Source organism: Mercenaria mercenaria, chromosome 8 (genome assembly GCF_021730395.1).
Source record: "Mercenaria mercenaria strain notata chromosome 8, MADL_Memer_1, whole genome shotgun sequence".
NCBI lineage: Eukaryota > Metazoa > Mollusca > Bivalvia > Venerida > Veneridae > Mercenaria > Mercenaria mercenaria.
Window position 1 is genome coordinate 68,463,028 of NC_069368.1, and position 15,095 is coordinate 68,478,122.

The 15,095-nt window shown below is 34.6% G+C and overlaps 1 protein-coding gene across 2 annotated transcripts in view; it reads right to left on the reverse strand.

Annotated features, from left to right (window-relative positions):
• Positions 1 to 602: 602 nt before the first annotated feature.
• LOC123566164 (uncharacterized) overlaps positions 603 to 15,095 on the reverse strand; it is a 28,364-nt gene continuing 13,871 nt past the window's right edge. For both annotated transcript variants that reach the window (XM_045360054.2, XM_045360055.2), the window contains 5 exons: positions 13,741 to 13,910; positions 12,002 to 12,074; positions 5,987 to 6,236; positions 3,271 to 3,391; positions 603 to 2,269 (listed from right to left, as the gene is read on the reverse strand). In XM_045360054.2, the coding sequence (XP_045215989.2) occupies positions 2,153 to 2,269; positions 3,271 to 3,391; positions 5,987 to 6,236; positions 12,002 to 12,074; positions 13,741 to 13,910 (731 nt within the window). In that variant the 3' untranslated portion in view covers positions 603 to 2,152. The remainder of the gene's footprint in view (positions 2,270 to 3,270; positions 3,392 to 5,986; positions 6,237 to 12,001; positions 12,075 to 13,740; positions 13,911 to 15,095) is intronic.

The following is a 15,095-nucleotide window of genomic DNA, read 5'->3' on the forward strand; positions in this document are numbered from 1 at the left end:
TTATTCTGCCAGAAACTAAACATATTCATCTCACAGGAGAGGTTTTCGACTCTTGTCTGCTGTGGGATCATAACCCCGTGTGGGTTGTAGTAGAAGTCAGCCCGCCCGCTTAGCTCAGTAGGTAGAGCGTTGGTCTACGGATCGCGGGATCGTGAGTTCGATCCTCGGGTGGGGCGTATGTTCTCCGTGACTATTTGATAAACGACACTGTGGTTGAAGTCATTAGTCCTCCACCTCTGATTCATGTGGGGAAGTTGGCAGTTACTTGCGGAGAATAGGTTTGTACTGGTACAGAATCCAGGAACACTGGTTAGGTTAACTGCCCGCCGTTACATGACTGAAATACTGTTGAAAAACGGCGTTAAATCCAAAACAAACAAACAAACATCCACGTGACGGAACCAGTCAAATGGCAGGTTCTTCACGCCTCAAATCATGTTCGAATAGGTAGCCTCCACCATCAAAAGGTAGAAACTTGCCATGGATAATCAAAAACTTGTGTCAATTTGACTTTAAACCGATCATATAAAACAAAAAATAATCTCCAGGATTATCATTGCCCAGTGATTCGAGCAGGGCTTTCAGATATAAAACATTCCATGGCCAATTCAAATAATTTTATTCAAACAAGTGCTAAAATAATAAATACAATATAATACTAATCTGCAACGCAACAAAAATAATTATGAGTGTATTATACTAAAATAAACGTTCAAACATGATCAATTGTGCGCCGACACATAAAAAGGGACCTGGTAAGAGCATTCAGGACTGAATTAGAACAAATGATTAAAATTCATTCTTGTCACATAAATTGCGCTTATTTTATGTCAAAAATGTGGTAAATTTCAGATCATCTCGCCGACATAAAGTTTCTTTTGACGTGACAGCTCACAATTTGTAATAATGAATTGTTAGACGCAGCACATGCTTTGCAAATTTAACAAAAATATTCTCCATTCACTTAAATAATCTTATGTACACTCATTACACTACTAGAGACATAATTAAGGTAAAAGAATGTAGACAGCAAGAAAAAATTTGGAATAAAAATGATTAATATATATAACTAATCGAATAAATATTACAAACCGTATATTCATAAATAATACTGATTCGGTCAGATGCATCATTCAAAAACGAGTACTAGTATTGACAACATAAACATGTTCAAAGTTTAAAGAAAACGTTTCACATAAAATTTTCTAGTGGGATAATTGTGAACATATATAGTCAACACTGTATTTAGCAGCCAGCAAAAGGCGCAACACAATATGGCTGCTCAAAGCAGGTGACTGCTTGGGACAAGTTGAAATCAGGAAAAAAAGTTAATATAGGAAGTTAGCTTAATGGCTGCTTAATGCAAGTGGGTGTTTACTGTAAGTGGATGCTAAGACAGGTTCGACTGTATAGGGTTAATGAGTCGTTAAGTCAAAATCTCAGTTTTTCATTGTGTTTTCTGAAGAAGTTAAATACATTTCTCCGGCAATATTATTCATGTGTTCGTGAGAAAAGAGAAAACAAGGTGGCATTACTCGAATTTATGTGTTGTTGTTGTTCATGTCAAAAAGAATAAAAAAAAATAACATCATACGGAATGTATACATAGAAGAGATGTTTACAATTCCCGTCAGTTTCTGGTAAAACAATTAACTTACTTCCTGTACTTATTTTCAGAATATATAAAAAGGGGGGCACATAATGCTTTTTATCACAGTGTCCTAGTACTACACAATGATGCACCTACAGCAGTGAATACGTGCATATACAGACCACCCGTGGGCAGATGGAGGCCATACACAATCCCTGTTAAAATAGTAAAACGTTCTAAAACTTGTATTGAAAATAAACCGTTGTACACAAAATCTTAATACAGGAAGGCTTCCTGAAGATGGTGGTTCCAAGTAAAAACTACAGTCAGACCTGTATTTAATGAGTACAACTGGGACAGCCTATAAGCGAGTGGTCTATTTGTGTAGATGGTCTTTTTACAGGTGAAAATTCACAGGACTAGTGATCACAAATGATCATTAACTCAGGTTTGACTGTATGTAAGAGATTGGCAGCAATGAACTTGTATAGAGTAGATCATATTGAGAACTGAAAATCACCGAAAATGCAATGTGTAAATATATATTTTTTTCCACAAAACCTAAAATTTGCTTGAACTATTCATCTGAAGCATTGACTTAGATCTTCTGAGGGAACTGCGCTCCGACACCCAGTCCGGGTGTATTATAAAATGGCCTACACAGTTGGGGGTAGTTGTCTGAAATAGAAATAGACAAACATGTAACATATTAGACCATATATTAAAAGACAAAATAAACCATCACATTGAAACAACTAGATAGAGTTATTAATGTAAACTCGACCAGTGACCTCGGCAAGTAATGCAACACGTGACGTACGCGTGTGGTACATTTATCGTCCACCATCTAAGACTAATGTTGTCAGATACTTGCAGGACATGTTAAGATTCAAAATGAAAATATATCAAATGTATAGATAAATGACCTTATACCTTTATATTTGACGAAATGCACAACTGTTTTATCTGTTTCATTGTTTATCATGGAAGATCAATCTTTTACCAAAAAAAAGAATGACTTTGCTGATTTTTTCCAGTTAACTACGGTTGCCAGTTACGCTACCAGTGTTCTTTGATTTGCCAACACCTTACGCTTATCCTCACAACATTTAACATGTATAAGTCTTAATTCAGTAAGAGGATTAGTGTATGTTCAATGTCCAACAAGCGATATATAGTCCAACAAGCGATATATAGTCCAACAAGCGATATATAGTCCAACAAGCGATATATAGTTAGATTTATTTTAAAAAAAATACAATGAGGCGTGCTTATAACCTATATGGTATATAATCAGGTATTTTAATCTCTACATAAGGAAATGAAAAAAATGACCACATGAACCAAAGAATGAGGACAAAAGACTTTAAGCATTTTTCTACAGTAAGATCGCCGTAGAAAATGTTACTGAGCCCATATTATGTCCGTGTTTTTCCGCCTGGGAATCGAACTGAAGGCCCATAGTTGGTAGTGTGCTTTCTCCACCGAGCAAACCGGGCTTCCTAATAACTTTAATATGCCTCCCAACCTTCTAAACTGTCCCGGCGATCTACACGCGTACGTAGCTGTAACAATTCAAGGCAGAGCCTCTGGTTTCTTTTCATGTTCTTTTTTTTCTTTTCACTATTAATTTTTGACAACCAATAAAGAATTATTTGGCGTATTTAAATAGTAGTTACCATAAACATGCTTCTTTCGTGTACATAGTCGTCTGTGGTGGCAGCGGAACGTTTATTTCTGCGCATGTGCAGTGGATATTTGTTGAAGCTGTAGTTGTGGTTGAATGCCGGCGACTGACTTCTGGAATAAACAAAACAATATCATTAGTGCTTCAGGACTGACCGCGCGGAGCTTCGTTAGGTCAGCTGTACCATGCAAGGGAAGTAATGCACTTCTCTGATGTCTTTAACAAGTAAGGCCGGTTGTTATCTCCGCCTATCAGATCTTACAGCGTACCATTCCCGCATACCAGACGTCTACATTGGTTCCCAGTAATGTGGATAAAAATGAGACCATATACACAACAGACTTCCAGATAAAGCTGACATGTCACGGTAAATACAGAATTGAACGTGTTTGCAAATCAACGCTTGAATTTTTTACAATAAACCATAAAGAAAACTATAGATATCACCGAGTGATAAATAGCCCTTCAATACCACTTTATCAGCGGAAACTGGCAAAACATTTCATGTGTGAAGTTTCTGAATTGATAAATCTAAGTCAAATAAATGAAAAACCACCCCGCCTCCATCCATCCATCCCAGAAAAAATGTTTTCACGTCTCAACTGTTGTTTTCTCCATGTCCAGTGGGTCCGTCGTGAATTAATCAATGAACGTAGTTTCAACAGGCGCATTTTGATGTCACGCAAGCCTAAATAGCAGTTTCTATATATTCCATAAAAAATGATAATTTTCAAATTTAAGAGAACAAATCCTTACCACATTTGAAGAATCATGAAAACAAACTCTCATAAAATGAAGAGAAAAGTAGGGGTCATATATCTTCTAAGAGACGGATTTCTCCTGACACATTTAGGCCTACTTACTATAAAATCACATCAAAATAATACATGTAGTAGTATTACTAATACTAAAATGGACATACAATCTCCTCTCCCATTTTTCTACCAGAATGTCAAAGATATATCCACAATGCAATCTAAACATCTAGCTGCCCCAAGTGAAAAATTTGTGTTCGATAACCTGTCCGCCATTACGCGACCAGATGGTTCCCGCGCTGGTCCCTTTAGTATAGTCAGACCTTAATGTTATTCATGTTAGTCATCAAAGTTGTCTCTTACACATGCCAACAATTAACTGATTTTTCGGCGACGCCGTCTAAATTCGTTTTCGTTACCTATGCCACGTGACTTCAGTTTGCAAATCAAACTACTTGATAACGCATTATAGATAATTTATCAAAATGGAAGATTTATGCAACACTCTGTCTGATTGGACGAGAGTTTCAATTTCTTTCACTCTGTTGATTGTGCTACGCTGAGTGAAATGTAGACAAAGCGTTTATCCTAAACGACGCTGTTCACAGTTTTAAAGCTAACTTTGGCTCAGTATATTTACCAAGAATATTGATATATCTCAAAATGATAAGTAAGTTTAATAAATATGATAAAAAACCTGTTCAAATACCAACACATATCAAATTAAAGAAAGAGCTGAATACGGTCTGCATATCACATGAATAAGTGTGTGATAAGAGTCTTTTATGTAGAGAAGTGCTTTTTAAAAGATTTTCCTTGTTACAATTGTCGTCTGTATATGAAAAGGTTTCTTGCTTTTGTGACTTATTCAGATTGCATATTAAAATGAGTACTTGTTTGCTTTGATATATTTGTTATAAATTATTAATCTGATTTATTATATATGAATATGTTTCTTTAGTATGGTATGCAAATATTGAACTCGGTTGAAATCTGTTTAATTATATATATGCTATATAATGACTGAATCTCATTACACTGTAATGAAGGTACGCTGCATACAGTTTATCTATGTGATATGACTACGGTCAAACTTTGCTTATAAAACAGAAATATTGAAATAATTACAATTGTATGTTTTGCTTGACCTTCACTTTTTTATAGGTGTGACGTCATTGTCCAAAGATTCATGAATAGCGAATATGCATTTGTTAAAGCGGGATCAGTTGGCCTATTTTAGAAATAAATAAAAATAATAAATAAAGAAATCCTTTAATTGATTTTTTCTCATGTATTCTAATCAAACTTGATTTGTAGCATCTTTATTAGGCCCGCAGCCAACTCTGTTCAGCTGGGACATTTAACCCCTTTTAGGGGCTGCTAGAGCTAAAACTAGAAATGCCTTTTATACAGCGTCTCATGGACAGCTTGGTGGATCTTTGTCATACTTGGTCTGGAGCATCATTATAAGGTCCTCTTCCAAATTTATTTATATAGGAACTTGGGCCCTATTAGGGACCACTATAGCTAAAAGTAGATATGCCTTTCTTCGCATTAACCACTAAAATGTAATGGATTTTTATCAAACTCGATGTGTAGCAATATCGTAAGGTCTCCTGCTATTTTGTTACAAATGGAGTTAGGGACCAATTTAGCTAAAAATATAAACACGTTTAATGACCTCTTCTCATGAACCGCTTCATGAATCTTCACCAAACTACTGCTGTAATTATTCGTCCAAGGATAAACGAAACAAAATTGCAACCCTACGAAACCTTTGCGAAAAATTAAAAGAGAACCATTTAAATTGTTAAAGTGCGGTGTTTAGTTTTGCAAAATGTTAGATGAAAGATGAATGTTAGATGAAAAATTCATAAACTTCTTTCCTTATTACAATTCGCTGACCATCCTTTTTAAAGATATTTCTTGTTTAAAAGTATAAAGCATTCTTACTGGTTCATTTGCCTTGATAGATCTTGTAAATGCATTGCATCTCTGGGCCCCGTGCCATGTGGCTGATAATACGGAGAGAAATTCTGCTGGTACAGACTTCTAGGATCCACGACCTGACCGCCATATCTGGTGTATTTGTCCTTAGGGGGTGGGTCGTTCACCGAGATTGATGTCATTGGTTTGTACATCGGCTCGTAAAATGAATGGCTTCGCTTCATTGTAGAAAACATGGCGTCGACGGCTTTTCGGTCTGAAATAGGCAAATGTAGTTGATCTTAACAATCCATGCCTTGCAAATGTCTTTTTTTCCTTGTATATAACCCTTCATTTTTTTTTGAAAAGTCTTTTAAATCTCTAAAGAGATAAAGCATTACTGGTTATAGTTTTTGTGATTGCTATGGCAACAAAGAGATAGATGCCTCTATTTAAAGTAAACAAAATACTTACCCCTTCATCAATTTTTGACCAAGGCTTAAAGGCACGCAAAGGGTTTAGTGTATTCAGTGTTCCCCGCTTCGAAGGAACCGTGTCAAAAATGATATTATCTTCAAATTTATGTAATGCTATTATTTAAGCGACAAAATGGCCATAAAATTGAGAGAAAAAATCTAAACTCTATGACAGAGTTCCTTCATGACAGAGTTCCTCCATGCAGGTAAAAGCGTGAAATACAGTAAATCATTCTGGGTACAGTAGGGGACGGTTACCTTAGCTGTAAATGATGGAAAGTGATGTTCATAAACAATCCTTATATAAAGAGACATTATGAACTTCTTATCATCGAAATTTTCAGAAATAACGTCAAAATTCTCAGAAGTGACGAAAAGACTAGATAAATTAGAGGGCTTGGAAGAAAATGTGAGGAATGTTGATGACAAAATGACAAAATTATGGAGCGACATAGACTCGCGTGTCACCCGCCAAACAGACAAAATCGAGTCAATGGAAACCCGTGTAGAAAGCAATGAGTTTGACATAGATAAAACCAGGGATGATGTCCGTAAACTGAAGGAACAAAGTGATAGACTTAAGGATACGATGACAGACTTAGAACTAAAGCAATGATGAACAATTTAATTATCGGTGGAATACACGAAGATGAAACCGAAACGCAGACCAAAACCCTTGAATTAGTGAACAGCTTTCTTAAGGACACACTTAAGATGCCGGAGACGGATTTTAATTCAATATCGATAAATCGTGTGCATCGTATCGGTAGAAAAATCGAGGGAAAACCAAGAAATATCTTGGCAGTGTTCAATGAAAATGAAAATAAGAAGTCAGTAAAGGCATTTAGAGGCAATATTGAGAAGAATTCGGGTTACTACATGCATGCGGAAGTGGCCGCTCAACGTAGAAAACTCGTACCAATTATGATGAAAGCGAGGGCGGATGGACAAGAGGCATACATTAGATACAACAAGTTAATAGTAAATGGTCATGTGTACTCAAATGGAAAATACGGCCAGGTGCAATAGGTCGCACAGGAGGGTGATATCAAAGTGTGTGCTTGGAACTGTCATGGATTAACAAATGATAAAATTCAAAATGAAGACTTTGCAAAACTTATATCGGATTACGACATTGTTTTTCTTTTAGAATCATGGACCAATCAGAAAAGCAATGTGGAGTTAAACGGTTATGTTAGTCACAATTTATATAGAAAATTTCAAAATAAAAGAGCCAGAAGAAGTTCTGATGGTATTGTTATATATTTTAAAGAAGGTTTTCAAGAAGGTATTTCTATGAATCATTTTGATACTATTGTGTGGCTTAAGCCAGACAAAGCATATTTTTCCTTTGAAACTGATGTGTATATATGCGGTGTATACCTATGGGGTGAGAGCTCTCCAGCCTATAATTGTGTTAATTGTAATCTATTTGAAATATTACAATCTGATATATGTGATTTTCAGCTGTTAGGCACTACTATAGTTGCTGGAGATTTATACTCTAGGGTAGGACTCAAACCAGACTATATAGATTATGACACGAATATCCCTTTTCTTAATGACGATTCATATGTGCCAGACGTCCCGTTAAAACGTGTGTCGATGGACTCAGTCAGTAATTCGCACGGATTACAATTACTTGATCTTTGCAAAAGCACGGGAATACGGATATGTAGCGGTATATTAGAACCCAGTGGTACATACACCTTTTGTTGTGAGCACGGTAGTAGCGTGATCGATTACCTGTTATGTAAGCAGGAAGACTTTTTTCACATCAACGATTTTACAGTTGCTGATTTCAATGAATTCTCGGACCATACACCGTTATCATTCACTTTATCATGCGAAAGGTTAAGGGAGCAGACAGATTTACCTAAAGATGAACGCACTTATTACCTGCGGTCTGAAGGCCGCAGGTATATTGGAATGCAACAAGTAGTATAGCACATGGGGACTGGGTGATTTCACGTGACTTTTTTTACCGATATGCGATTGGCTTATCGCATTTATGGAACGCCGTTTTTGCAATATAGCTAGCACTCTATATGATATATAAAGAAATGTTTGTGACCTGAATTCCTCATTCATTATTTCATATAATTTATCCAAACTTTCAGCAATTATCAATATTGATACCATGTTGTGCATTAGGGTTTTTATGTTAATTGCTCTTCAATTCCTAATAATTATGGTCCTGTGTTGTCAAGCAAGTCCATGTGAAGCATTAATCACATTTGAAAAGCTCTAGTAAAAGTAATTTCAATAGTCAAGGAATGCGACAGTTGAGCTAAAAGTTATTTATACATGAAAGGGAAATAATAGTTATTTTTGCTCAAACAATAACTTTCAGAATTAAGAAATACATAGTTCATATATCTACTTGTAAATCATGTAGAATGGAGTAATATTTCTTACATTAAAGCGTAATGGTATGATAAAAAAAACAAACAAATACGTTATTCACCCATAAGTTGCTATCAAGAAATTCTGGTCTGCATAACTTCTGGCCGCAGGAAATCTTTCGACTTGTATTAGATGGGATAGTGCTAGAAGGGATGAATTCAGAAGGTTAATAATATCAAAATTACCAGAGTTTAACCATGTTTTGAATAACAGTGAATCAATTAATACATGTGCTGAAGATTTTGTAAGTCTAATGAATGATGCTGCGTCACCTCTATTTGCAAAAACAATTAAAAACAGAGACAAAGTAGCCTTTAAGCAAAAAGTGTCCCCGGTTAAAATGTCTGAATAGTTTGACAAGGAATGTTATGAGAAGAAAACGGAATATATTGACGCATTGCGTGCTTTTAATATCGTGAAAACTTCCGTAAACAGGCAGTTGTTACATTCGAAAAAGTGTGAATATAAAACATTTATAAAAAAGAAAAAAATGATGTATAAAAAACGAAAAATGATTGAAATAGAGAATTTAAGAACAAAGAAACCGCAGGAGTTTTGGAAGTATTTCTCGAAGAAAAATAGCAAAAAGGGAGAAAATATTGATATTGGAGACTTTTTCAAACATTTTAAAGCACTGTCCGAAGAAATTAATATTTCAAATAATGGAATGCAGACGAGTTTTGTGGTAGGAATTTAGATCCCAACGACGTTATCTATGAACAGTTAGATGTTAGAATTAGTCCGGAGGAAATAGAGAAAGCAATTAAATCATTGAAAAAAGGAAAAGCGGGTTCCATAGATAATCTAATAAATGAATATTTCATAGAAGCAGGTGACATACTACTCGGACATATAACGGACTTATTTAACAAAATTTTCGAGAGCGGCGAATTTCCAAACAAATGGATGGAAGATTTGATAAGTACCCTTGTATAAAAAGGGCGATGAACGGGAACCTAGTAATTATCATGGAATTACGTTATCTTCGGTTTCAGGCCAGGGTTGTCAACAGTAGATGCTATTTTTAGTCTAAATACACTTGTTGAAAATATGCTGAATAATGGTAAAAGCCTGTACGTTGCAATGGTTGATATGAAGAAAATTTTTGACTCAATTAACAGAAATGCATTGTGGTATAAGTTATATAAACTTGGAATATCGGGAAAAATGTTAAGAATGTTGAGGTCTATTGTATACAGAAGTGAGAAGTAAAATTAAACATTGTGACAAGTACTCGGATTTTATCAATATATTCATTGGCTTGAAACAAGGGGACATAACTTCGCCACTTTTCTATGCTTTATTTACAGAAGATTTAGAAATGTATCTACAAGCCAACACCGACGGAATAACTCTACAAGAGGTCACGCTGATGTTACTGATGTATGCAGACGATATGGCAATTGTAGCTGAGACACCACAGAATTTGCAAACTAACTTAAACTTGCTGAAAGATTATTGTGACTGTTGGGGTATTGAAGTCAATATCGAAAAGACTAAAGTAATGGTATTTAAAAAAGGTGGAAGAATACGGGTAAATGAGCATTGGATATATGATGGCCAACCTCTAGAAACGATGACAAATTTCAATTATCTTGGTGTAGTGTTTAACTCGTCTGATTCCTTCAATATGAATCAAACTATGCTTTCAAGAAAAGGTCTTAAGGCGATGAACTTTTTGTTACACAATATAAAACAGTTTCACATGAAACCAAAAATATATTGTCACCTATTTGACTCCTTTGTGAGCTCTGTTCTCAACTACTCGTGTGAAGTGTGGGAAATTATTAAGTCTAAAGAGATAGAACGTATACACTTAAAAGTTTTGTAAGAGAATATTGAACGTAAAGTTAAGTACCAGCAACGCTAGTATTTATGGAGAGCTAGGTAGATACCCTTTGTATATCAATAGATATGTTCGTGCTTTAAAGTATTGGTTCAAAATTGTTAATACTGATAACTGCATATTGAAGGCATTATATAATTGTTCACTTGCTGATTGTAATAACGGTAAGTTAACTGACAATAGGTTAAACATTTATTGTGCTCGAATGGTTTCGATACGTTTGGAGAATCCATTTGAAGGGCATAAAAATTTTAGTATCACTTTTTTAAGCAAAGACTAATTGATTGTTTTATGCAAGACTGGTTAGAAAATATAGTACAACAGAACATTGTCATTATAAATATATCAAAACAGACTTTAGTTATGCTGGATATTTAAACAGTTATCAAAATGCAACGATTTGCTTTGACTAAACGCGTGTGTCTGCACATAGCCTTAGATAGAAACGGCGTTATGCCGTAATAGACTCGATAGGGAAGATAGACTGTGTTTAATTTGTGGTGCTGAAAATGGAGACATAGAGGACGAATATCATTTTGTGTTGAAGTGCCCGAAATATAATATTATAAGAAAAGAACTTATTCCAAAATATTACTGGAGGAGACCCAGTATGTGGAAATTTATAGAACTGTTGAACTCTGAAAATGAAAAGACACTAACAAAACTGGCATCTTATGTATTAAAAGCGAATGAAATAAGAAATAACTGTGTAAATAATGTGATGTAAATGCATTGTCTGTTTTGTATTTCACTTTCCGAATTTATTTATTTATTTATTTGTTGTGATGTAAATGTATTTAATTATGCAATTGTTATCTGATCTTGATATATATTATTATTTGTGTGGTTGGAAAAGGAACTTCGGTTCAATTCCTAGAAAAAAAATAAACTTATGTTCTGATCTGTTCTGTTCTGTTTTTTTTTCTGATATGTGAAGAATTATTCTTAAAAGATGGTTATTGTTTAAAGAGTTTTAGCTTGGAAAATAGTAAATGTTAAAGGATGGTTGATGTTGACGTAATCAGGATTTGCAGAATCCAATGCCAAAGATGATAATAAATGAGCCGTGCCATGAGAAAACCAACATAGTGGCTTTGCGACCAGCATGGATCCGCATCCGCGCAGTCTGGTCAGGATCCATGCTGTTCGCTTTCAAAGCCTAATGGAATTAGAGAAACTAATAGCGAACAGCATGGATCCTGACCAGACTGCGCAGATCTGGATCCATGCTGGTCGCAGACCCACTATGTTTGTTTTCTCATGGCACGGCTCATATCACTTCAACAAGTTCGACGTTATTCCTAATAATCTCACCGTTTTCAGCAGAAACGTTTGTCCAGCTCTTGATTTTAGGGTCGTATTGCACGGGTTTTCCTTCGTTTAACGACTGAAAATGAAAAATGAAGTACATAATCAGACAGTTAATGTATGAAACACTTACCGTATTTAAGGATTTTGATTTACTTATATCTAGTTATGTAAATATATGGCCTTAAACCTGTACAATGTCTTTCGAGCAATGTGGCGAAGTCTTAAATGTGTTTAATATATTTAAGTATTGACTCAAATAAGCAGCGGCGCACTTTAAAAAAATAAAGGTATCCTGCTTTCTTTTAAACTACGGTGCCCCTAAAGTGACATGTTACACACTTTTTTCCAGTTAGGTAATGTGAGACTTTTTTTTTATTTCGTTTAAACGAAATAACTATTATTTCGTTTAAACGAAATAACTTATTTCGTTTAAACGAAATCATTTCGTTTAATTTCGTTTAAACGAAATAAAAAAGTCTCACATTACCTAAATGGAAAAAAAGTGTGTAACATGTCACTTTAGGGGCACCGTATTAAACGAGGCCATCTGCGTGTGTGTTTTTTTCTCGTTTTTTTTTTCTCATTGACAAAATAATTAGAAAAAAGTTACTCGGATAATGTCTTTTGAAATAAGAAAATGTAGAACTACAGCAAAGCCATTAAACACACAATGATTGGAAGCAAAAAGTCGAACGATGTGTTTTGTTACAAGTAAAATTTAGAACAAGATGTGTTTGTAAATCGCCCATTCCCCCTGTGACGGCCTCAGGTGATCACCATGACCTTTGTACTTTGAACAACTGACCACCCCCACCCAAAAAAAAAAACAAAACAATAGGGGTCAACCTATGAAGCTTGACGACTGTAGACCAAAGCATTCTTCAGTTATCAATAGTGCACACAAGATTTTTCTCTATATTCTATATAGAAAAACTATCAAAGGGCCATAGCTGCGGTATAAAAGTCAAAGCAACAGTTCCTTCCTTTATGGTCATCTTGCACATCAAGCTTGTTCATAGTAAATCAAGCTAATAGTGTGGGAGGAGTTGGACAAACAAGATTTTTCTCCACATCCTATATAGCAAAACTATGAAAGGGCCATAACTGCAGTGAAAATAGTCACACAAAAAATCTTCCTTTACGATCATCTGCACATCAAGCTTGTTCATCTGTGAAAGTTTGAAGCAGATTAAACTAATAATGTCGGGAGAGTTGGACACACAAGATTTCGGGACGTACGGACAGAAGCAACGCTATATGCCCCCACATAAATGTGGAGGCATAATAATAAAAAATGACAATTTAATTTATGTCTTTAAAGAATAAAATATATTAACTAGTAAACAAGTAAAACAATGCAAATTGAAATCACATTTTGCTTTGTTTCATTAAACACATTAAAATTTGGCAGAGATTAAGTTAAGGAATGTTTACAAAGACAAGAAAAGGGGATAAAAAAAAGAAAAAAATTCGTCAATGAAAAAATGAACTAGGATTATGTATACTTGGAGATGAGAAAAAAATGGTAAAACGAAAAACGTTATTGAAGTAATGTATTTAAACATAAAGTAGATATTGTTAAAAGAAAACAACCTTTCAAGGACAAAACAGAAATTATGATTTCTTTTATGTAAGATATATCCTTTAAGATGAGATAAAATCAAGGAGATATCTTTAAAGTTATGATAAAAATGATAATAAAGTGTAATGCCTTACATTTAAACATAAGATTAAACAATTACCCTATCATTCCTCGGTGTTTGGTTACCAGAGTTCCGGTCTGTGTACAAACCCTGCGATGTATATGGTCTCTTTGGAGTTTTGTTCCTCTTCGGCTCAGGCCAACAGATCCAATGTAGTTCCGGAGACTCACTGCGTATAGGCTCTGACTCGGGTATGACCGGGTCAGCTTCTGTAACAGAATGAGTATTTGCAGTTTGAAACACATTCGTGCATTTGCCAGAGGTTTGTTGTAAAACAGAGGGTTGTTGTAAAGCCACGAAAAACGTTCCTTATTCAGACAATATACGGTCTAAGATATCATCATTACCCTTTCTAGTTCCCTTCTAATCAAATTTCTATCCAGCAATGTGGTAAAATAAAATATAAATTGAAAGAAAGTGGAGCCATTTCAGATAGAAATGAAAACAAAGAAAGAAAGACAGACACAAAGAAAGACAGAAAGAAAGAAAATAATAAATTAATCAAACATTTTTTGAAAAAGATAAAAAAACAATAATAAGAAAAATGGAAAGAAAGAAAATAATGAGATCAATTTGTTTTTCATTGACAGCGCGCATTTATTTCATTTTTCCATTTCAAAAGCAGTTCGACACTTTTTGAAAAATAAAGCGCGAAGGTATTATCAGAATAAACCATGATCAAACGTTAATCTGAATAAATCGTTAAAACTGACAGATCTCTGAACTTATTTACAATATATTCAATACACTACATTTAAATACAATATATATAAAAAATAAAAAGCTTACGTTTAATACGTAAAAATGATTAAATACCAAGTTTAATCCTGAAAACCTTTTATCAATTATTGAACAAACCAGATCAATTAAATTTGAACCCCGGGTATCTTATTTCTGTCGATTTCTGTTTCGTTTATTCAATTACCATAGATGTATGTCTCTAACGAATCGATCGTTCAACATTTATATTCATAATGATCTATTGTTCTTTACATATTATTTAGGAGGGTAATCCCATTATTATGTCTGTCAGTTTATTGTATCGTGTTACAACGAAATTTGGCACAGTAAGCAAATTCCTTTGACCTATATTTCAACAAAAATGTACCACTTTATAATTCCATTCACACATTAGTTTAGAGGCTTTACGAAGCAAGTTAACTTTGCTTTTATTAACAATATTTATATGTCTCTTATTATTATAAATGCACTTCACAAAATGTATGTCGTAATGTCTATGAACCGATATGTCGTAATGTCTATGAACCGATATGTCGTAATGTCTATGAACCGATATGTCTAATTCTGTGAACGTTTTAAGTTTAGACTTCAAAAAATTTTGTATGTTCTTTTTTCTCTGCCATTGTAAGATTACCACGGACTATCATGAAACT